The following is a 25,722-nucleotide window of genomic DNA, read 5'->3' as shown; positions in this document are numbered from 1 at the left end:
TCTCCCATGTCCAAGAGTTTTTTTTGTTGTTTTTTTCATTTTGTTTTTGAGACGGAGTCTCGCTCTGTCACCAGGTTGGAATGTAGTGGTGCAATCTTGACTCACTGCAACCTCTACCTCACAAGTTCAAGTGATTCTCCTGCCTCAGCCTCTGGAATAGCTGGGACTACAGGCGTGCGCCACCACACCCAAGATGGGGTTTCACCATGTTGGCCAGGATGGTCTTGATCTCTTGACCTCGTGATCCTCCCGCCTCAGCCTCCCAAAGTGCTGGAATTATAGGTGTGAGCCACCAAGCCCATCCCAACAGTTTTAATAGTAATGGCTGTCTACCGTTACACTGATTGCTCCAAAATTTAATCAATTTCATAACATATATTTAGGTTTCCTACAATTATTTTTACATTGAAAACAAATATAAACTAGTATATTCATCTCTATTTACTATCCAGATGGTTTACTTATCTTTAAGTCACACCTCAAAGAGCAGTCCCCTATTAGCCCCATTTTTTTTAAGGCTAATCAAGTGAAGCAGTGGGAGCCTCATTTTATTCTACCTTGATTTCCCTTTAGGTTATACTTCCTTGAGAGCAGGAATGCAAACTCTATTACATGCACTAGATCAAGAAAAGAATGTAAGTTTATAGTGTTACTGAGGAAATTTACAACACTTCAGAGGGAATATTAAGATAAACTCACAATACTTTACCAAATTGCTTGAAAGAAAATGAATGTTTTATACATATAAGTCTGAGTTTTTAGCATAAACTGGTCCCATCAGAAAAAAACACTTTTAAGCTTACCCACAAACCTGAAATCATACTTCTTTTAAAATGCCTTAATTTAGACTTTTCGCTAAAGCAAAATCTTCACCTCAAATTTGTCAAACTGTACTACAAAATAACATTTCTGCAGCAAGCACTTTAGAGATACACAGATGATCCTGTTGTGTCCTCCTGATAACCTTAAGTTCAGTCAGAAGGTGGCAGGAGTTGCAGGATCTCGGCCTCAGCTGCCCTGACACAAAGTTCTGTGCTTTCTACTACACCCACTACCATCCTAAGTCCTACTTTGAACAGTTTGTTTCAAGCAACATTCAGTACAATGGAATTCTAGAACAATAAAAAAGTATCAACAGATTTTGAAGTTTGGTAGAAACTAAGTCAAATGTTTTCACATAAGCCTCTACTCCTAACCCTTAGAATAGTATTACATGGCCGGGCGCGGTGGCTCAAGCCTGTAATCCCAGCACTTTGGGAGGCCGAGGCGGGTGGATCACGAGGTCAAGAGATCAAGACCATCCTGGTCAACATGGTGAAACCCCGTCTCTACTAATACAAAAAATTAGCTGGGCATGGTGGCGCATGCCTGTAATCCTAGCTACTCAGGAGGCTGAGGCAGGAGAACTGCCTGAACCCAGGAGGCGGAGGTTGCGGTGAGCCGAGATCGTGCCATTGCACTCCAGCCTGGGTAACAAGAGCGAAACTCTGTCTCAAAAAAAAAAAGAATAGTATTACATTCCCTCAAGCTGAATACTTAGAGAAGAGGTTATTCTTCCAGGGGCAGGAAATGAGGCAACAGAGCACATATGCTCTTCTAGTACTTATTTTATTTTTTCTCAGTTAAAACCAATAATTATACCAAAAATCAGATATTAAATAGAAACCAGACAGGTGAAGATGTTGTAGAAAATGTTTATCTCATGAATATTCAACCTGTTTCTCAACCTGTCAAATAAAGATGCTTCTCTTCCTCCAGGTTCCAGGGACATATAGTAAGAATTAATGTATGGAAAGTATCTCAACAAGGAGCATAGAGGAAGAAGCTACACAAACAACAAGGCCAATTCACAGTAGATGAAAGGGATCCAAATCATGCCCTAACTCTTTAAGCTCAAAAACAAGTCTTCTGACAACCTAAAAATATTCTCTACATGGTAATACATCTATATTGTTAAAAATTAGTCCAAACTTAGAAATAAGCTGAGGACATTTTCTTGATGAGGCTTACACCCAAATGATAAATACCGAGACCTACCAACACACATCCAAATAAGAGATGAAAGACTGTTTCTTGTCTGTACCTATGGGTGTTGATTTTCCTGCAATCATTCATCAAGGGATAAGCATCAATTGCCTTATAACGTGCTAACTAAGGCCGGGCGTGGTGGCTCACGCCTGTAATCTCAGCGCTTTGGGTGGCCAAGGCAGGCAGATCCCTTGAGGCCAGGAGTTTAAGACCAGCCTGGCCAACATGGTAAAGCCCCCATCTCTACTAAAAATATAAAAAAATGAGCCAGGCGTAGTGGCACACACCTGTAATCTAAGCTACTCAGGAGGCTGAGCCAAAAGAATTGCTTGAACTCGGGAGGCAGAGGTTGCAGTGAGCCAATATCATGCCACTGTACTGCAACCTGGGTGACAGAGCAAGATTCTGTCTTAAAAAGAAAAAAATAAAAATAATAAAATGCTAACTAAATAAAAGAGGCATGAGATTCTTCACTTGCAGTTAATTAATGCTGAGATTTACCTTTAAAGAAAATCATTTTTAAGTTTTGTATAAAATCTTCCTCTTTCTCTCCTATTCGGAATGCTAGTAACAGTCACCAGGTAAAAAGTGAAAAATCTTTGGTCCACAAATTCTAAGATGCAGTGTCTCAAATGGGTGTGTGTGTGTGTGTGTGTGTGCGCGTGCTCGCGTGCGCACACGCACACGCATGTATGTATCTTTGTCTCTGACTCACTCTATGCCACAGGATGAAAGGGACCTGACTCTGGACTAAGACACCATGAAAGGGATGCTCAGTCCTCCAGGCTGCAGTGTCCACTCAGTAGAAACTCAGTGAGCAGCAGTGAGGGCCCAGGGTTGACAGAAGAAAAGGGAGGCAACTGCAAGTAGTCTGAGCAAGCGCAGCAGAGACTGATCAGGTGGGATGAGACTAGCTTCTTATGGGATGAGAGACGATGCCTTTCCCTTCCCAATCCCATGACAAAGGGAGTACAGAAACAGGGCCATGAACATTTGTTCAGGGATCCCTGCTATACAAGTGTAGCATGTCCACGGAGAACCATTATATAATTCAGACTTGGAATATTTTCTACATAAACCTCTATTTACTTTTTCAAAAAAAAATTTTTGAGACAGTGTCTTGCTATGTTGCACAAGCTGGTCTCAAACTCCTGCACCCAGCCATCCTCCCACCTCAGCCACCAAGAGTCGCTAGGATTATTGGCATGTGTGAATTTTTATTCTCTTGATTTCTAGAAAAACTGTGCTGTTCTAGAACAACGCTTTAATCCTAGATTTCATTATAATCAACTTGTTTATTTTAGAAGACTCATTCTGCTGTTCTGTTATTGTACGATATTCACCTATAATATTGCCCACCAGTACTATTGTGGATGTTCTTCCAGAAATACACACTACAATCTACCAGCTTGTTTTCAAGGGTAGTTTCAGTAAAAACTGTAAGTTATCTGTAAATTACAAAGTACCAATACTCAAACCTTTTTAAAAAAAAACAAAACCTGGGAGAAAGCATTTCAACCCCCCCCTCCTTTTACATTTTTGTGGTGGAAAAAAAAAAACATGTATATACACACATATTCCAAATATTTGCAGTAAAATCCACTTAACAAGCAATATATGCCAATGGTAAACAAAAGAGTACTTTACCATTTCTATGCAATTCTGGCCTTTTTAATTATTTTTTAAAGCCTGTATTTCTGTCTTTATCACAGGCTTCAGACATATTAGTGCTGATGGACCCAACAAGAAGTGTCTAATGAACAACTGCTTAGCTATCTCCTTGTTATTATATATATATATATCTCATGTCTGCCCAGTTAACATTAGTCATATTTGAAAATAAGAGCCATCATATTTTTCTTCTTTTTATGATGATGTCCTCTAATACAAGTCTGGGATACACAGTAGAGGCTTAATAAACAAAAATTTCAATACTTTTTCTTTTTCTTTCTTTCTTTTTTTTTTTTTCTTGTGAGACAGTCTTACTCTGTCACCCAGGCTGGAGTGCAGTGGGATGATCCTGACTCACTGCACCCTCAACCTCCCATCTCAAGAAATCTTCCCACCTCAGCCTCCTGAGTAGCTGGAACTATAGGCACATGCCACTACACATGGCTGATTTTGTTTATTTTTTGTAAAAATTAGGTTTCACTATGTTGTCCAGGAGTGTTGACCAGTATCAAACTCCTGGGGCTCGAGCGATCCTCCTGTTTCAGCCTCCCAAAGTGCTGGGATTACAGGCATGAGCCACCACACCCAACCTAATTTCAAGACTTCTTAAACATCTTTAGGCAGGGCTCGGTGGCTCACGCCTGTAATCCTAGCACTTTGGGAGGCCAAGGCGGGCAGATCATATAAGCTCAGGAGTTCAAGACCAGCCTGACCAATATGGTGAAACCCTGTCTCTAGTAAAAATACAAAAATTAGTCACAGCTCCTCGGGAGGTTGAGGCAGGAGAATCACTTGAACCCGGAGGCAGAGGTTGCAGTGAGCCAAGATCGCACCACTGCACTCGAGCCTGGGCAACAGAAAGAGACTCCGTCTCAAAAAGTAAAAAATTTAAAAATTAAAAAATAAAAATCTTTAAGTTCTTGGTGATGATACTTAAAAATTTTAAAAATGATTAGGTTGAAACAAGAATATCAAAATAGCCATGATCTGCTTTTCTATTTGCTGGCGTTCGCCAGTTGATAGATTTTAGCTTAGAAGACAGAGGCAGAAAGAATATACTAGTCACACATACAGTCAGTCCTAACTTAAAATCAGCAATAGGTTCCTAAAAACTGTGACTTTAAGGGAAATGATGCACAGCATGTCCTCAAAGTTGTTTCCTTGAATGGTTCAACTTTGTTTCATTATACTGTTGATGAGGAAAAAAAATTGGTTTCATTTTATGCTGTTTCACTTAAAGTCACAGTTTCCAGGAAGTGACAGGCAATGTTAAAGAGGACTGACTGTACAATAAATCCATGTATCTGGCGGCTAACAATGCTATGATATAAAATTCTTCAATTCTCAATTATCCATACAAAATGGAAGAGAGAAATAGCATGTAAAACAAGGAGAAAAATAAATCACCCATTTTAAGAATAAGAAACCCTGATTCCCAGGACTCTGGTTGTTGACATGCAGGTCCAGGAGGTGAGATTCCAGAAGAAAGTGGGACTCCCAGCCCACATGCAGATAACCTACAAGGTGGATAAACAGAACACAGCTAACCAGGGGTCAGCTATAACTAGCTTTGCAGTATTTCCACTCTTCCTCTTAAAAACAAAAACTGTGCAAGTATATCTGAAAGTCCATAAACCAAAAAGTATCCATAATAGGGAGCACAGTGATTTCCTAGACAGAATCATTAAGACTTGGGCTTACTATCTCCTTCTGCCAGAGTTTACACAAGAGGTAATTCAAAAGGAAGTCTAGGGAAGAATGCAAAATGACTTTACCAAATAGGCACCAAGGTTTATACCTTTGTCATGAACTCCTCCAGCTGTTCTACAAACAGCTTGGTCTGCTGCTGAATAAACTGCTCACAGGCTGATTTCAGATGACGGTCTACATCTTTTTTAGAGTCAAGATAATGTTCTCTTATCTCAGGAGTACCCTTAAAAAGAAGAAAACAATTTCTTCCTGTTTTTATGTGCCTAGAAATTATCAGACATGTAAAGAATGTTGTTTATCTCCCACCACCAATGAAACAGACTCCTTCTCACCTCCAACAAGAACTCTATCAAGGCATTGTTGCTATTCAGCCTAAAAAATCTTGGAACAGTCATAGGGTTCAGGATTTTAAATGCTGCATCTGTGAAACAAAATTACTCATCCAGTGAACATGTACAGTTTCAACAGCAAAGCCACATGTAAGACACACCAGTTCGCCACCACAAGGCAAAAAGCCAATTCACCTTCACCAACTCACCTCCATGAAAGGCTGAGGGTGAGATGAGCACCAATGATAGCTACAGTACTCACAGAGTTATTTTCTAGAAGTTTGAATTGCAAAATGACTATTAATCTCAATTATTCACTTACCAAAAGAAAAATGATAAATGGTAATCAGTACCTTAAAATTTCACTGCTTTACTTTTAGGATGTTAAATAGGTTTTTAAAAAAGACTCATATACTTACCCAGCTTCTTTGTTAAAAGCTGGCTGGCACAGAAATTTATTCATTTTAAGTAAAGTAAATAAACTAATGTGTCAGCCAAGAAGAAAACACCAAAAGGACATATTTACCCCTTAACCTCCAGACTAACTAGAATTTATGTGAAGTATTAGCCGAGGTCTCATTGATGTTCAAATGCAATATGATATAACATTAGTATTGAGAGGTTAGAGGCGTAAAAGTAAAGATAGCAAGTATTATTAAGTGAGTAAGAAAAAAACATGTCTTTACTTTGCCAGACTAGATAAAGCAAAGCATGAAATCTTCCAATCCAAGCACACACTACCATAATACTTACTGCCTTGACCCTGGTAGTAAAGAACAAGGACCTCTCTCTATCAGTTCAGTATTCAGAGTAAAGATTTAGTAAATGGTTCTTTGTGTCTGCTATCTTTTCTATAAGACCCCTCAAAGATTCTCTCTGCACTAAACAGAATAAAATGGTAGGGTTACACAGGCTTTGTAATATTTGTAGGAAAACATAATTTCAATCAAATTTTGCCACAATCTCAAGATATTTCACTTTCTCTCACCTCAGTTGATGTACACTAAAACCAAGCAGCAACAAATTACAAATTAGAAAAAAATAAAAGAACGTAAATCAACCCTGCTCTATCCCATCACTTAAAGTAAGAACTGTCAGCAGTTGGGAATTCTTCAAGGTGTAACAGCATGATTCCCACACCTCACACTGAAAGGAAGGAATGAAATAAACCAGAATGGGTGGGAGAGGGAAGCCTCTGATGAGAATAAGCTTTAAAAAACACTATGTGTTCTATAAAGGCAAAAGCCAAGAAATCTGGCTCCTGTTTATAAAAACAAAACAAAAACACATGGTATGCTACTTCCAAGATTAGAGAAAAAAAAAACATAATTCAAAAATTAAAAGATCACAAAGCACATAACACACAAACTTTACAGAACCAAAATACATTCTCCGTGGTGGACAAGACAAAGCAACAGGGAATAAGAAAGAGCAAACTGTTTTAAGGGGAATCATCATGAGGTTACACTGGCTCTTGGGTGAGTTAAATCAAATCCACTATCAGATAAGCACAGGAATTGCGGAACTAAAAACCTGTTATTCTTGAAAATCATATATTTGGGGTTCCTCTAAACCATAACACATAGAAAATAATTTGAGTGACTGGTTTTTTTTAATTGCCCCAAAACATTCAAGAGATGTTAACTGATCACATAAATGAATGGCTTAAGGCATCAGAGCATAAATTTCTTAGAAATGTTTAAGATAAAGTTTACATAAATTTGTAAGTAATTAAGGGACATGAGGGATGTTTTTAACTGCTTAAGATCAATATCTTAGACAATAACTACTTTGATCTTTTAGAAATCATCTCTTACTAATTCAGGGACAAATCATTAGGCTGGATGAATCATCTTTCTCAAGATGATTCAATATCTATTACCAACTCAAAGACCCTATCTTACATGATTACGGATTTAATACCACTGAAGTTTATTTAAGCACCTGAAACTTATAAAGACATTAACATATATTTTCATTCATTTTCGGTCTTAATGATCTTGATAACCTCATGAAGGTATCATGACAAGTTGATCATGCTCATTTTACCTAAAAGGAAGGTGGGGTAGGGAAGCTGAAACACCCACCCAAAATTACGCAACGGCCCAGAAATGATGGGACAGGAAGAAAACCCAATTCTTTCAAATTCTTAGACAAGTACTCTTCTTATTTTACCCAGCTGGCTTCCTGAATTTTCATAAACTGACAAACTCAACTCAGCACTTAAAATCATCCCAACTAGTTGACACTACTTACTTATTAGGAAGCAGTTATTATACTGATTTTTCACTTTTTAACTGGTTGTAGGAAAATGTGGCAAAGTCTAAGTGAGTCTAATATTACAAACTGAAATGTCCAGATACGGTTCCCTTCATAAAGAAAATAGAGCAAGTTAGAAGTCATTAGGATGGTGACAGATTAGCTTAGTATGAACAAGTAACATATTTAGCAAGTAAAGCACGCAAAAATTGCAGATGAACATAAAATAAACCTAAAACCTGTGCTGACACATCTGGACAGAACAAACACACCCAAGTGTGCCAGCCAGGACAGCAAAGTACCTCTAGTTTTCTTGAGGTCCAGGGAAATTTCCTTAATGGTGAATTCAGTGTGAAATGGAGCAATTTGTTCACGAAGTATCAAAAGGTGCTTAATTAAGAAAAGTTGTCCATCAATCTGAGTCTAAATTATAAGACAGAAAAATGGATATGATCACAGATTAAATCAAAATAGGAGCACACAAAGCACACATTATTAGTCAACAATAATCTACCTACGTTTACGGCTTTATGGTGTCAATTCTCTTTTGTTGTGCAATGAACTCTCCCCATGCTAGAATTAAGTTAAAAAAAATCTTCCTTCAAACTCTTTTTTTTTTTTTTTTTGAAACAGAGTTTCTCTCTTGTTGCCCAGGCTGGAGTGCAATGACATGATCTCAGCTCACTGCAGCCTCCACCTCCCAGGTTTAAGCAATTCTCTGCCTCAACCTCCCAAGTAGCTTGGATTACAGGCATGCTCCACCATGCCCGGCTAATTTTTGTATTTTTAGTAGAGACGGGGTTTCTCCATGCGTCTGGCTACTCTGCAGCAGGCCACCTTCGTCGCGTCCATACGGCTTCGGCATCAGCTCGGAGAAGGCGGGTGGGAGGAGCAGCCCACTGCCGACAGCTCTAGAGAAAGGAAGTAAAGGGGCGCAGGCCACAGTGGGAAGGTGGGGAGGCCCAGGAGTCGGTGCTGGTCCTGAGTTGGTGATCTACCTGCCTTAAACTCCCAAAGTGCTGGGATTACAGGCATGAGCCATCACACCCAACCAACTTCAAACTCTTATTGGCACTGTCACTCACTCTACTTTAAAAATCCAAGAAAGTCAGACACAAGGCTGTAAAGCAACATGTTTAGAAAGAGAAGTCCAATCTACTTTCACCTGGTGCAGAAGTAGAAGGATGAGGCAGCCTAACAGCAGCCCAGAGCAGAAGAGGCAAAGAAAGGCTCAAGGAATAAGCACAATCCTGACCTGGCCTGGCTTTCTAGTTTCTCCTCAGGAACATGGCTTTCACTATTTGATCAATATCTAGAACATAAGACATACCTATATTTATACAAATGTAAAATGATTTGGGGTTGCCATTTTGGATTCTCCTGCCACCAACACAGCTCTGACTACCCAGATCCCTGAGAGTCCGGCATGTCCTTCTGCCCTCTCAGGACCCATCCACAAGAGTCTTGGGATTCAAGCTCAGTTCTCAAACCTCTGACTCAATCCTCAAATACTGAATAATCATAGCTCTCCTTTCAGAAAAGAGGCTGTGTATTAATAAGAGCAAGGCTGTATTTGCTCCTTCTTGCTGTTACTCAAGGCAGCATCTAATTTTGAAAATATTGCTAATGAAATTTTTACATTACCTTAGGAAAAGATAAAGTTAACTTTCAGTAGGCAATATAAAATTTAAAGGAGTTATTAAATGAAGATTCCTTCCCAGTCTCGCACTCTCTCTCCACCCGTTTTAATAAACATAATCAATGACTTATGTAATGGAAACTCACTTTGCATCCTGCAACACGGAGCAACAGGTAAGTAGGAAATGCTACATATTTTAATTATTTGCTCTATTTTTAAAAGACCTAACAACTCTGATGCCAAAAATAGTATCATATAGATTTTATTTACTTTACTAAAGCTATTGTAATCCAGCATATATCATCATGTTAATTTGTTGACAGGTACTCAGTTTAAGTATGTAAGAATAATTTCTTCCCTTAAAAAACTCTTTAAGACACTAATCCATTTTCAATGATCACTTTTTAAGGTAAAACTACATAAACTCAACCATGAGAATAATAGCTAGTGTCTTAACAAGTTGAGAGCTTCCCCATACATACTTAAACCTCTTATAACATGTAGGAAACAGAATCAGATAAAAGAGGATGGGCTACAGATAATGAAGGCAAAAGACCAAAGATCAAAAGGCTTTTCATGCCTCCCTTAAAAGAGAGAACATGGCTGGGTTTAGTGGCTCACGCCTGTAATCCTAACATTTTGGGAGGCCGAGGTGGGTGGATCACTTGAGGTCAGGCATTCAAGACCAGCCTGGCCAACACAGTGAAACCCTGTCTCTATTAAAAATACAAATATTAGCTGGGCATGGTAGCGCACGCCTGTAATCCCAGCTACTTGGGCAGCTGAGGCACAAGAATGGCTTGAACCCAGGAAATTGATGTAGGTTGCAGTGAGACAAGATCATGCTACCTCACTCCAGCCTGGGTGACAGGGTGAGATTCTGTCTTAAAAAAAAAAAGAGAGGACAGTGGTACAAGAAAATAAAAGCCTATGAACTTTTTTTAAAATTAGGTCATTTTTTCTTTCCTGATGATCTGTGGAAAATAAAGAAATGTGCAGGGAATGAGAGAAAAAAATCACCCATGGTCACCTAAAAGATTTCACTGCTACATATTTTCTTCAATGCATTTTATTACATAATCATACCATATATCTGATGTGCATCTTGAATTTCTATTGCCTTAATATGTTTAAGTTAAATTTTATTGTTTTATTTTTAAAAATTTAATGACCGTGTAATATTCTGTTATATAAAACATGCCACAATTTTTCCTTAATGTTAGACATGTGTGTTCTAATTTCATCTGTTATCAAAATGTGTGGGCAGACTTGAAAATACTTGTTAAAACTTAAACCTGCCTGTCTATAACTTTATTTCTAGTCCCCATGTGAAAATTTCATTTCACCTCTTCATTTCATGAATGAGAAAAATAGTGATCACAAAGGTAGAGCTTTCCTAGCAACAAGATCCCAAGATCCCAAATGATTTTGTGGTGATGTATATATACATAATTTATCTAAAGCCTTGAACTTAAAAGTCACATTTATAAATCTATTAAGTCAAAAAAGTTCACACGATTTGAACACTCCAGGTGGGTAGAAAATTTTGGCTGGAAACAGCTCCCACAGCTACTTCCCGATAGGTGACAGATATTTTAATAGGAGAATTAAGCAAAGCAACACTTTTGAACATGCTCTACTTCCTGAAAAAAAAAAAAATCTCAGGGGCTATGGGAGAAGCACATGCCAGCAGCCTTCAGCCCAGATCCCTTCTGGATTAAAAACTGTAAACTGCTGAGCACAATGGCTAACACCTGTATTCCCAGTACTTTGGAAAGCTGAGTCAAGAGGATCATTTGCGCCTAGGAATTTGAGACCAGCCTGGGCAACATGGTGAGTTCCTGTCTCTACAAAAAGTAAAAATAAAAAATTTAGCCAGGTGCCTATAGTCCTGTGGCTCAGGAAGCTGAAGCAGGAGGATTGCTTCAGCCCAGGAAGTTGAGGCTGCAGTGAACGGAAATCACACTACTGCACTCCAGCTTAGGTGACAGAATAAGACCCTCTCTCAAAAAAAAAAAAAAAAAAAGCCTGGGCGCAGTGGCTTATCACACCTGTAATTCCAGCATTCTGGGAGGCTGAGGTGGGCAGATGACTTCAGGCCAGGAGTTTGAGACCAGCCTGAGCAACATGGCAAAATCCTATCTCTACAAAAAATAAAAAACTTGGCCAGGGCATGAAGGTGCATGCCTGTAGTCCCAAGTTCTTGGAAGGCTGAGGTAGGAGGGTGGATTGAGCTCAGGAGACTGAGGCTGCAGTAAGCCATGATCACACCACTGCACTCCAACCTAGGAGACAGAGCAAGACCCTGTCTCAAAAACAAACAAACAAAACTATAAGCCATACAGTCATGGTAACTCCTTCTAGTTACACAACCCAGAGCCACCATTACCTGTCCTCAAAACTGACTGACTCATTTCCTCCATGTAAGAACATTCAACTATTTAAAACATTATTGTAGAGATGATTATAAATTGTGATATTTCCTTGAAAATGCTTTCTTGGTATTTCAGGGAAATAGTACCATTTCCCCAGTGGCTAGGGCTACGACAAGAAATCTTTACCCTATAGAATGTGTAACCTAAGTACCACTTTTGGTCCTTTAGCAAAGTTGGACTCTCTTATATAGTACAGTCTTTATTTAGCAGTATGATGAAATACTAGCTTCTCTCAAAGAGCTGCAAAATTCAATCACGTTAAACAAACAAATCCTACTGCCAAAAGAGCTATAAATTTCTGTGCCTATAAGTAAATGCTATATTCCACAATATTTAACCAGGAAACAGGATTTCACCTAACACTTCATCAAACCTTGTTTTTGCTGATTGACTCTGATGCTCCAAGTAAGGACTGAATGCAGGCAGACAATGCTTCCTGTGATAATCCTTGGAACACTGCCCTCTGGTGGAATAAAAGAGAATAATCAGCCTGCGGCACTTGACAAAAGAGAAAAAGGAAAATCCTAGGCTGTGAGTGCAAATAACAATGCCTGCTTGCCCTCATGGTTGGATTAATTTACTGCTGGTACTATTCTTCCTGATTCCCTATTCCCATGCAACCTTTCTAGACCAACACGTAGATCAGTAACATGCAGTCATCTCTGGAAACACTCATGTGACCCGTCAATAAATACTGATTAGCATGCTAGGCAATGAGCTAGATGCTAGAGATATAGGCAGGCATGGTTCTGACCTCATGGAGCCCTCGCTCCAACATGATCTCATGTGGGGCTGTTTTTTAAGTCTCTAAAACCAACTTTAAAACAAACCTTCAGTAAATCCACTTCTAAAAATACACCAGCATTGTATTTTAAGATTCATGTACATGGCTCTTCATTACAGTATTATTTATGTTACATAAATGTTCAATGACAGGGGACTGACAAAATACTACTTAATCTACATTACAGAACACTGTTTATGAAATCAAAGAATGCTGAAGGAGGCACTAAAGTTCTTATAAAATAGAGTTAAAAAAAAAAACCTACCAGGTTACAAAATGGTATGTGCAGTATGATTCTCACTTTAATTCTGCCATTACAATCTTCCCAGAGGTGTGGGATGGTGGTTAGTCTCCTTGCTTCCCTCCCTGCCTCCATTCTACCTGAGATGGATGGATATGAGCCTATTCATTATTAGGCCCCTGTTCTGGGCCCTGGTCTCCAACTTGCTGTTATTCTGTTTTTACATTGCTTCTTCCCACTCTGTGGTTTCCCACAAGGCTACTGCAGGAAGGAGAAATTAGAGCTGCCACCTGCTGGGTCACTAACCCTGCCTAGGAAAGCTTAAGATGAGCAGCTTAGACCAAGACCCTCGCCTTCTCCTGCTCAGCCTTAATGTATCTTACACTGGATTTTCTTTCCTCACCTTTGATCGGTAAGATTGAAAGTGTTAAGATTTGAATATAAGCTAGGTGAAAAAGGAATAAGCAAGCCTAAGGCATAAAACCAAACTGGCAGAGTGACCTCTTCAGGCCTACTATTTAGCTAAAATCCCCCTTAAGCACCCTAAGAGGCTTTATTTACTAGTGTCTGTGGTGACAATGGGTTCTATGTGGAATATGCCTCCTGTGTATTTTCCTTGGGATCCTGACTCCACTGCAGGAAGTTGCTGAATCTCAGTCTAATATTATTATTCAGCAAGCCTAAAGGACAGCCTAGGGAGGAAGAGATGCCAAATGTCCAAACCTCTCTCTGGAAGAGATCTTATCAGCTGGGTAAAAAGGCTGAGGCATCTAAGTCTGTAAAGGTGATCTGGGCCCATCTTTAAAAGTCCCAGAACTGGGCAAAAGGCACTTTTGGTAGCATTTCAAAATCTATAAGCACAAAGCCCAGCAATTATGTATTTTAAATTAAATAAAGAGAAGTGTAGACTCTACTGACCCCAATGATACAACTGTGCAGTCCTAGGATTCTGTGGTATAAAGTATCTCTGTGGTGTAAGGGTAAATGCATACTGTTTTGAACTATATCCTTAAGAAATAGTGGCATCTAGACAATTCATTACATGACTGCTATACTTAATTTGCTCTAAATGCAGTCAGGGTTACGGCAATCAAATTAATAAATCAAGTGAATTAAAACCACCATATTTTATAAAATATTTTGGTTTAGCAACAAATCACTGACAGCAAATAAATGTCAACAAATCTGATGTAGCAAAGAATGATAATCATATCATTAAACTGGAGTGCTTAAAATAACTCTGTCCTCTGAAATCAATGTACAGTCTAAGCTGGTGCTTGAAATTTAAAAAGGTGCTGCTAACTTTAGCAAATTACTAAGTCCCTGGTTAGAAATACATGTCATCTTAATACTCCTTGTTAGGGATGTGGATTCAAACTAAGTGTAAAACTAAAGTAGCTGCAATTAATACTAAACTTAATTAATAGGCCAGGCATGGTGGCTCACACGTGTAATCCCAGCACTTTGGGAGGCCAAGGTGGGTGGATCACCCGAGGTCAGGAGTTCGAGACCAGCCTGGCCAACATCATGAAACCCCATCTCTACTAAAAATACAAAAATTAACTGGGCCTGGTGGTGGGCGCCTATAACCCCAGCTACTCAGGATGCTAAGGTGGGAGAATCTCTTGAACTCAGGAGGTGAGGTTGCAGTGAGCCAAGATCACACCACTGCACACCAGCCTGGGCAACAGAGCAAGACTCTGTCTCAAAAAACAAAACATCTAATACTAAATGTATACTATCCTATGTGACACTGGATGTTCACTTAACCTTTCTATATCTCTGTCTTCATCTATAAACTAAGGCAGGCAAATTAATCAGTTGTTTTAAACTTATTTGTGGTTGTGAACTCCTTTAAGAATCAATGAATGCTAAAGATCTTTTCCTCAGAAATGCACATATAAAACAGTCATGCAAAATTTGCCCACAATTTTGAGGTGTCCATAGATTCCCCAAAGCCCAGTACTAAATTCTAAAGTTCTATAGAAAGCTCAGGTTGGAAATTCGTAAATTAGCTTGACCTTCAAGTTACTTCTATATCTAAAAATCATGATTTTAAGACTAGCCAACAAAATACTTCATCAAGATCTTAAAATGTAAATTAAAAAATATTTCAAGTGAAAGAGCAAGCAATTTACAATAAAGATACACATACATCTATGCATCTGTATAATTTGGAGAGACAGACAAGAGTTCTTCGAACTGTAGGATACCACATTCCATGAAGATCTGCTGGAGAAATTGTGGTCTGTGGTCTAGGATTGAGGGATTCTGTTGAACCTAAAACCCAAATGGAAAAGAAGACACATTTCACACATGTGGATGTTTGTCTTACAATAATTTACATGGCAACTATAAACTGTTTATTCTCGTTAGCTACCAATAGCTAGACAGCATCAATTTTTACCAGCCTCAGCTCTCATCAAGAATACCATATGAAATCTAAATGAGTGACAGGTGAGATTTAACACAATGAGAATGTATGTATGTACACATATGAATATGTACATACATACATTCCAGCTTCATATACATATGCTAAACCCAAGGCGCCTAGCCAGTGCTTTCACTTTACAGTTTTGTAAGCTTTTTTCCAAAAACAAGTAATACTTATATAATCTTTTCTTTTTCTCTCACCACTCCTATTCAACTTGTATAACTTTTAAATCTCTTCCATAAGAGCTCACTTTAAACTAACGTCTAATTTCTATGAAGTTTCTTTAAAAAAAAGAATAAACAAATTACATCAAAGAATATCGAGGAAATGAAATAGAGTTTTCCTAAGGAATATGCTATCTCCAGGATCCCTTCTTCAAAATAAAGTGCCAAAAGAATTCCCCCAAATAAAAGTTTAGTCAAACAAATGTGTTTAAGTACTTTAAAGCCAGAAGTTCAGCCTGTGTTCATTTTTTCCCCTTTCCTGTGTAACTAAGTAGTTCGCCAGGGTAAACCATCAAAAGGCAAGTGCCTCCTGGCTGCCTCTTCCGAGGAGCAGAGCAAGCCCGGGACCAGGGCTTCCCACAGCCCTCCTGCACGTCTGCCTCCATCGTCCTCCATGGGCCTCACCTCCCCCTCACTTGCTCTACATACAGAATAAAGCTGTGCTTTTTGAAGGTAGTGGTAACTGGTCTCTTCACAAGATGGTCCCTCCACCAATTTGCCCTGACACCTCCTTCTACGCCATGAACATCACATCAATTAAAGCCCTCCTTTCAGAGACTTCTCATTCTTTCACTTCCAACGTATCTCAGAACCAGGAAAAGTGACTTTGACATACTCTTTTTGTTTCTGCTCCACTTCCTACCTGATTCAGAGCCTTGCTTTCCACCCCAAGTTCTATCACCATTGTGATAACACTGATAACTGCATGGATGATGCGCTGTTCATCCTTACCTTCTCAACTCCAAAGACTTTCACTTCCATCCTCACACCTCTACCCCAGAGGCAGATTTTCTGAATACTTGCAGAACTGCATTCTTACTGCTTTCTACAGACTTTCTTCTTCCTCTCAACTATTCCACCTCTCAAATTTTAAAACTTAGCAAGTCACTTTGTAACCACAATGTTCTTGAGATTTTGGTCTTCTCACCTGTTTACACAAACTACACTGCCAACCCCTCCTCCTCTGATACCAATCACACTCTCACTTGCCCACTCCTGACCTTGCTGGCTGTTCTTTCTTGGTGGGCTCAGTTTACTCCTCTATCTCCATTTGCTCCTTAAACTTGGCTCAGTTTCTCTCCCAAGACTTATGCTACAGTCACTCTACACTCTGTCCTAGGATGATCTTACATAAGCCCAAAGCATCAACTCTCCTCATCCTTAAATTCTAAACCAATCTTTCTCTTTACATCTCTAGAGCAGTGCTGTCCAATAGAAATATAATGTGAATCATAAATGTAACACAGGAAAACATCACATTTTAAAAAGTAAAAAAAATTAGCCAGGCATGATGGCATAGGCTATGTGGGAGGCTGAGGTGGGAGGCTAGCTTTAAGCCCAGGAGGCAGAGGTTGTAGTAAGCCAATATCACACCACTGCACTCCAGCCTGCCCGACAGAACCAGGCCCTGTCTTCAAAATAAAAAGTAAAAAGAGGTCAAGCACAGTGGCTCATGTCTGTAATTCTAGCACTCTGGGAGGCCATGGTGGGAGGACCACTTGAGGCCAGGAGTTCAAGACCCATCCTGGGCAACATAGCGAGACTCTGTGTCTATTTAAAAAAAAAAAAAAAAAAAAAGGGCCAGGTGCGGTGGCTCACACCTGTAATCTAAGCACTTTGGGAGGCTGAGGCAGGCAGATCACGAGGTCAGGAGTTCAAGATCAGCCTGGCCAACATGGTGAAACCCCGTCTCTACTGAAAATACAAAAATTAGCTGGGTGTGGTAGTGTGGGCCTATAGTCCCAGCTACTTGGGAGGCTGAGGCAAAAGAATCACTTGAATCCAGGAGGTGGAGGTTACAGTGAGCCGAGATTGCACCACTGCACTCCAGCCTGGTGACAGAGCGAGACTGTCTCAAAAATAAATAAATAAAAAGGCTGGGCATGGTGGCCCATGCCTGTAATCCCAGCACTTTGGGAAGCCAAAACAGGAGGACTGCTTGAGCACAGGAATTCAAAACCAGCCTGGGCAACACAGTGAGACCTCGTCTTTTTGAAAGAAAAAGAAAGCAGGAATGGCCAGGCACAGTGGTTCACACCTGTAATCCCAACACTGCACTTTGGGAGACCAAGGCAGGCGGATCACCTGAGGTCAGGAGTCCGAGACCAGCCTGGTCAACATAGAGTGAAATCCCATCTCTACTAAAAAAAACACAAAAATTAGCTGGGCATGGTGGCACACGCCTGTAGTCCCAGCTACTTGGGAAGCTGAGGCAGGAGACTCACTTGAACTGAGGAGGCAGAGGTTGCAGTTAGCTGAGATTGCACCACTCTACTCCAGCCTGGGCAACAGAGTAAGACTCTCTCAAAAAAAAAAAGAAGAAGGAGGATTAATTTTAGTATATTTTATTCAATCCAATATGTCCAAAATATCATTTTAACATGTAATCAATATAAAAATGACTAATAACATATTTTCCATTTTTTAAAAAATTTTTCTGAGACAGAATCTCGCTCTGTCACCTAGACTGGAGTGCACTGGCACAATCTTGGCTCATGGCAACCTCCACCTCCCGGGTTCAAGAGATTCTCCTGCCTCAGCTTCCCAAGTAGCTGGGATTACAGGTGCATGCCACCATGTCCAGCTAACTTTTGTATTTTTCAGTAGAGATGGGGTTTTGCCATGTTGGCCAGGGTGGTCTTGAACTCCTAATCTTAGGTGATCTGCCCACCTTGGCCTCCCAAAGTGCTGGGATTACAGGCATGAGCCACTGCACCCAGGCTGTTTTCCATTCCCTATATCATACTAAGTCTTGGAAATCTGGTGTGAATCTTACACAATTACAGCACATTCAGACTAGCCACATTTCACATGCTCAATGGTGGTGGCTACCATATTGGACAGTACAGCTTTTAGAACCAATAAAGACCCTCCGAGTTGTTCCACATGGACCTTACTCAACCCGCACATCTGATGTGCCATCAAATTCTACTGATTCAAACTTCTAACCATATCCCTCATCTCTGTATTTCTCTCCATCCCCCCAGTAACACCCTGGTTCAAACCACCTTTATCTTTCAAATGGAAAAATATAAGAACTTCCTGATCAGTTTCAACAGTTCTGCCAATAAGGCCTCATTGTAATGCCAGTAATTGGTTAAAAAGTAGGCTTTAGTGGGGAAAGAGAAAACGCACAAGGCCAGGGTTGGCAAGACAGAAATGTACTCTCGTCACTCCAGTACCCATAAAGAGGTATACTAGGGCCAAGAGGTATACTGGGACATGGCATGGGTTCTATTGCAGAGGAGGAAATTTCAGCCCTCTAGGGGTCCTCCCTCCAACGGCGGGGGTGTGATAAAATGGCTCTGTCAAATGGGCAATATCCAGCCACTTGGCAGGCTGTATTTGGTATAGCAGCTGTTTATAGAGTAGACTCAAAACATCTGATGATGCCCTTCCCCTGGGGATCTTGAGGCAGCTGGGGCTCTTTCAAGCCCATGGAGTTACAGTACCCACCTTCCCAGTTATCCCACGGGGAACTGAGCTTTAGAGCCACTCTTATAGCTGGGTGTGGAGGGAATGGCTTACTTTCCATCTGGCTTGCTGTCTAGGTCCCTAATGAGTAGCTAGGGTTATTCTTGGAACAATTTTGCCCCTTGCGTAACATTTACCCTAGTCCAAGCCATCCCATACAACTGTGTCAATATTTTACTACAGTTCCAGACAGTATGTTTACAAAATGCAAATCTGATGGTCTACTCGCCATGATACACTATGCCAGCTAGAAGTCCAAAGGCCATGAGACTATCACATGACATCTATCCCAATCTGGCCTATTTTACCTGCTCCTTCCCCACATACAACCTGGGCCCAAACATACCAAACCACTTGAATTACCCAAAATAGCCATGGTTTTCCATTCCTGCATGCCTTTCTACCTTCTATTCTATCTATCTTAAACAACCTTAATTCACCTGGCTCTCTCACACTCTTCATAAACACACTACAGCTCTCAGATGCCACACATCACACTGAGCCCACCTTGCTGCACTTAAGAGCTCACCTCCCTTCGTAATTTCCATGACCCTCATCCATGGTCCAAAAACATCCTGTGCAAACCATTAGCATCTCACTCACCACTGAATTCCAGTCTCCCCCCATAAAGGGTGGGCTCCTCAAAGGCACAAGTTGTTTTTCATGCCTGGGATAGGACAAGTCCTCAATAAAGGTTTATCAACCCAAATGAATAAACGCTGGTAGTTAAGACATCATAACATACCAGATTTTGTCAGACTATTAGACTCTCCTTCTTCTAACCGAACATCTGAAAATGAAGCTTCTGAAGGTAGCTTCTTCTGCTCATCTTTCAAACTCTGTGCAATTTGCTGTACAGAGAAATCAGAAGGAACATTATCATTTTCAGCATTGTTTGGCAACATGAACGTGTTCTTTATACAAAGTAAAAATACATATTTTTTTTTCAACTTAACATTTGGAAACAAAGTATTTAGATTTAAGACTGGATACATTCTGAGTATCAGATATGCTTTTGTTCAACTAACTGGCCAATCCAAATAACAAACTTTTTCTTTATGTGATAATAGCTCAGTATGCTATTTTTGAAACAGATTTTTTTTAAAAATTAGCATGGACTCACTGACTAAAGAATATCATGCAGTATACAAAGGACACCAACTACTAAATTAGTAATGAAAATCCCACTAATATACATTAATTATAAATGTGGAAATACACAGAAATGAACACCTAACAGTCATCTAGTTATTGTCAAAAAGAATAGCCAGTCACAAAAATGAGACAATGAACTTTGCGAATTCAGAGGCAAAAACTGGGAGGCAGGTAAGGCATAAAAGACCGTATATTGGGTACAGGGTACACTGTTTGGATGACAGGTGCACTAAATTCTCAGAAATCACCACTAAAGAACTTATCTACGTAATCGAAAAACCACCTGTACTCAAAAAACTATTGAAATTAAAAAATAAAAATATTTCTAATGGCCAGAGAACTGCTTAGGAAACAGACTCCCTACCACCCAGGCCAGTCCACTTGTTCTGTGTGCAGAAATTGGAAAGTACAGCTAAGTCCTAAATGGTATACAGATGCCAAAGCCAGACCACTCTTATACCCCAGTCCCTCACCAAAAGAAAAACAAAGTAAGCATATTTACTGCAAGTGGTTACCCTTAAGCCAAAAGGCCTACCACACAAAGGAGCACCCAGGATACAGGCCATGTAATGACTGAATAAACATACTAAATTTATCACTAAATTACACTGGAAGGGGAACACACAGAAAACTTTATCGCCTAACATCCTATCAGACATGGCAATTAAAACAGGCATTCTTTCATATAATATGAAAACTGATATTCCTAATGAAGGCCTCAAGGGGAGTGAAAGGAGACAGCACCATTCCCCGGATCAGGCTGAGAAAGAGACCTAGTCTTCATCATACCTTTGTGGCCCTCAAAGTCAAGGCAACTCCTGCAAATAGACCACCTATTCGCTCCCTGTTGTTATCCACAATACCCAGACACATAAAGATAATTCCTGCTATGGACCATCAAAAAGAAACAGCCCCCACTGTCTGCCCTACAAGGGCATCTGATCCCTACAAGGTTGATTTTGTATATTATTTAAAAACTAACAACATATAATTAATATAACTAGCCAAAATGCAATCAATTTAAACAGAAGTCAGAGGAAGGGATGTCAGTTTAGGAGAACATCCTTACAACAGGTAAGGGCATATTTCCAGCCTATTACCTTTAAAACAAACATACCTATTATTACACATTTATCCATCTAGGCATTGAAATAAATTAGGTTAAGTCAAAATGCTGGTGAGGATGTGGAACAACAGAATGATCCAGTATACACACATGTGTTTCTTTGCTGTCACCTGAGAGAGCTAAAAGCAACAATACCCCTGTAGCAACGAGTACACCTAATGTCCAGATCTCAGTTTCTAATACAATCCTTCAATAAAGGAACCAGCACTCCTTGAAGAAATGGTTGATTCTCTAGGACAGAGGCAGGAGATATATCGATGCACCTTAAGTTCTTGTAGTGCCAGGAAGTAAGGATGTTCTCAAAATAAAAAATCTACATACATGAGTATGTCAAAAGGACATAGGAGCCAACTGAAAGAGCTCCCAGTGGTAAAAGCTGGAGCACCAAAATAAAGTACCAGTGAACTAAAACCCAAAGTATGAATAAATATCTGTAAGTCTACAATGACATCAGTAAGTGACTAAATCAACAAATTGGAAAAAGAGATAAATCTCCCTTACAGAAAAGTTCCAAGTACTTATATAGATACTTAGCCCTCAAAAATGGTAGAGCACAACCCCACCCCCTTAAGCATGGGTTGCACATGGGACTTCCTTCCAAAGAGTACAGCATGGAAAGTGAGGAAGAGGAATAACTGCATGGTGGCGAAACCTGACAACACTACTTCAGCCAGATGGTCAAGTTCAATATCAACAGTGAACATTCATGGTGAAAGGCTGTACCCTTAATACGACATAGTAACAATGGCATTTTACACCACTGTGGTTTTCCTCCCAAAAACCCAAAACACTAGTCTAATCATAAGGATAACAGCAGACGAATTCCAACAAAGGGGCATCCTATAGAAAGCTTGAAATACTCATGACAACATTATAAACCAGTTATCAACACTGCTAAGTCATCAGAAACAAGGAAAGTCTGAAAAACCGTCACAGACAAGAGGAGCCTTAGAAGACAAGGAAACTCAATGTAATATGGTGTTGTAAATGGGATCCCGCAACAGAAAAAGATATTAAAAACTAAGAAAATCTGAATAAACTATGGACCTTAGTAAATAAATACCAGTGAATCACTACTGGTTCATTAATTGTGGCAAATGTATCATACCAATAGAAGATCTTAGTAACAGGAGCAGCTGTGTGCAGGGTATATAAAAACTCTTACTACCTTCTCAATTTTTCTATAAATCTCAAACTATCCTAAAATATAGTCTGTTTTAAAAATAAAAATAAAGGAAATTATGACATTTGACGTCCAAGAAAAGCAGTCTAAGTAGAAACAGGATAGTATCTGAGCCACATCTGACAACTTTAACAACATAGATTGCCACTTGGTGACAAAAGATACACTGATGAATATAGGATACACTTATAAAAAAATGATCTTTCATCTATTTTCCAAGGATATTTAGGTCTACAGCACTCCTGATATAAACTAAGTAATATTAGTATATGAACCTGGCAAAAATTAGATTACATTTTTAAAACTTTAATAGCTTATAGATTTCTCAAGATTATAGATTTTTTTTAATGTTAGAAACATGATGACTTAGTAAAATTATTTCCGGGGACATTTTTTAAATTCACTAGCACCGAAATCGCCTTTGGAATTTTTCAAATAAAATAACCAGGCCTCTAATCTTTTTATTATTATTTTTTAGGTAGGGTCTGTCACCCAGGCTGGCATGCAGTAGCACAGTGACAGCTCACTCCAGCCTCTCTATCTCCTGGGCTGAGGAGATCCTCCCACCTCTGCCTCCTGAGTCCCACCTCTGCCACCATGCCTGGCTAATTTTTTGTATTTTTTGTAAAGATGGTGTTTCACTGTGTTGCCCAGGCTGGTCTTGAAATCCTGGACTCAAGCAATTCGCCCACCTTGGCCTCCCAAAGTGCTAGTATTACAGGCATGAGCCACTGTGCTTAGCCAAAACTATTTTTAAAAAGTCAAAAATCATTTTAAAAATTCAAATGTTAGGTTTTTAAATATTTCAAGGGCCAAATAAATGACAACAGTCACTGTCTAACCTATGACTACCAGTGTAAGTGCTTTCTGGTCATTATCTTTACTCTTAAAATAATCTTCCAGGGTCAGTATTATGCCTGTTCTATAAACAATTAAACATACTAATAAAAGATAAGAAAGAGCTAATAACTGAGCTAGGATCTGAACCCACGTCTATCTAACTCTTATATTTCCCCCATGCATGCAAATGGCAAGCTTACACGGGCAAAATCTCTAAAGAGATTTGAAATCCGCAAATCCATATTTAGAATCAAATGTCTGACATCAATCTGATTGTATATCTTAGTAGGATATATTCTAAGAACAAAACAAGTACAAAAATCTTGAATTTAGTAAGTTTGCTATTAGTGATGGCATTCGTGTTGTAATTCTGAAACTATTTTGTATATGTTATAACTTGAAGCAAATGAGCATATATGTGAGAGGTGCTGGGAGCCAGGATTTCTTCTGTGAGTTGGAAAACACAAATATGAGATATGGGAAAAGGAAGAACACTGTGGAACTGGATTAGAATTAGAGGTTCAATAGGAACTCATGATTTCTTTAAATGTATATTTTCTAGCTCTTTAAAGGGGGTTAGAGGTAATGACATACACCACCAGTAATGAGCACACCTAATACTCAGATCTTGGTTTCTAAATACCACCCTCTTTCCCCTTAAGAAACCAAGGGTTGGCAGGGTGCAGTGGCTCATGCCTGTTATCTCAGCACTTTGGGAGGCCAAAGTGGGCAGATCATGAGGTGAAGAGATCGAGACCATCCTGACCAACATGGTAAAACCCTGTCTCTACTAAAAACACAAAAATTAGCTGTGCATGGTGATGGGTGCCTGTAATCTCAAATTCTTGGGAGGCTGAGGCAAGAGAACCACTTGAACCCCGGAGGCGGAGGTTGTAGTGAGCGGAGATCACGCCACTGCACTCCAGCCTGGTGACAGAGTGAGACTCCATCTCAAAAAAAAAAAAAAAATGGGCCAAGCAGTTGGCTCACGCTTGTAATCCCAACACTTTGAGAGTTCGAGGTGTACGGATCACAAGGTCAGGAGTTCAAGACCAGCCTAAGCAACATGGTAAGACCCAGTCTCCCCTAAAGATACAAAAATTAGCTGGGTGTGGTAGCGTGCACCTGTAATCCCAGCTACTCGAGAGGCTGAGGCAGGAGAATCACTTGAACCCAGAAGGCAGAGGTTGCAGTGAAGCAAGATTACACCACTGCACTTCAGCTTGGGCGACAGAGTGAGACTCCATCTCAAAAAAAAAAAAAATGAAATTGGACCCCTACTTCACATCACATCACAAAAATTAACTCAAAATGGATTAAAGACCTAAATATGAAAGCTAAAACTATAAAACTCAAAAAACCTGTAAAAAAAAAAAAAAAAAGTACTAAGAGACTACAGTCAAATGGACAGAGGAGCCAGCATAAAGGGGCTACCACTGTCCAAATTTGGGACAATTTTGAGCATTGAAATGAATAATGATGGCTGGGCATTGTGGCTCACATCTATAATCCCAGTACTTTGGGAGGCCAAGGCAGACAGATCACTTGAGCCCAGAAGTTTGAGACCAGCCTGAACAACACAGAGAGCCCCCATATCTACAAAAAAATATAGAAAATTAGCTAGGCATAGTGGCACATGCCTGTAATCCCAGCTACTCGGGAGGCTGAGGTGGAGGATCGCCTGGGCCCAGGAAGTCAAGGCACTGCACTTCAGCCTGGGCAACAGAGTAAGACCCTGTCTCAAAAAAAAAAGAGGGGGAGAGAAGAAAGGAAAGGGAAAGAGAAGGGAAAGGGAAAGAGAAGGAATGATGATAATAGATTAAAATACAATGACTTAAAAAAATCTACTAGTCTATGGTGCTACATGAAGCAGGGGTGGGGAAAAGAAAGGAATAAAGAAAGAAAGGGAAATTAATTCTTTACAGCAGACTGCTATAAAGGTAGAAGAAATGGCAGATGTGAAGAATCACCATTTTACTACCCCCCAGTGTAATAACTGGTTCAGGCAAGAATCATGAATGGATGCTAAAATCACTGACTGGAAAGATTTCAGGGAACTCAAATAATCTCAAAGTGCCATCCTATAATTACTTACTAATTGCAAAGAAAGAAAAACTGTATACTTTTATAATGAAGAGAGCTAGCAATCACCACTTTAACCAATAGCGAAACAACCTGACATCATCT

General features: G+C 39.7%; 1 protein-coding gene across 2 annotated transcripts in view; it reads right to left on the bottom strand.

Annotated features, from left to right (window-relative positions):
- The window catches only part of COG3 (component of oligomeric golgi complex 3), a 64,616-nt gene that overhangs the window by 13,464 nt on the left and 25,430 nt on the right, over positions 1 to 25,722 (bottom strand). For both annotated transcript variants that reach the window (XM_012465180.2, XM_064373550.1), the window contains exons 14-19: positions 19,977 to 20,082; positions 15,252 to 15,376; positions 12,445 to 12,534; positions 8,300 to 8,420; positions 5,742 to 5,830; positions 5,498 to 5,632 (exon numbers count right to left, since the gene is read on the bottom strand). In XM_012465180.2, the coding sequence (XP_012320603.2) occupies positions 5,498 to 5,632; positions 5,742 to 5,830; positions 8,300 to 8,420; positions 12,445 to 12,534; positions 15,252 to 15,376; positions 19,977 to 20,082 (666 nt within the window). The remainder of the gene's footprint in view (positions 1 to 5,497; positions 5,633 to 5,741; positions 5,831 to 8,299; positions 8,421 to 12,444; positions 12,535 to 15,251; positions 15,377 to 19,976; positions 20,083 to 25,722) is intronic.

This window comes from Aotus nancymaae, unplaced genomic scaffold (genome assembly GCF_030222135.1).
Source record: "Aotus nancymaae isolate 86718 unplaced genomic scaffold, 86718_ANA_hifiasm-v0.15.2.pri h1tg000009l, whole genome shotgun sequence".
Classification (NCBI taxonomy): domain Eukaryota; kingdom Metazoa; phylum Chordata; class Mammalia; order Primates; family Aotidae; genus Aotus; species Aotus nancymaae.
Note: the sequence above shows the minus strand (reverse complement) of the source record. Positions and strands in the feature narration are given on the sequence as shown.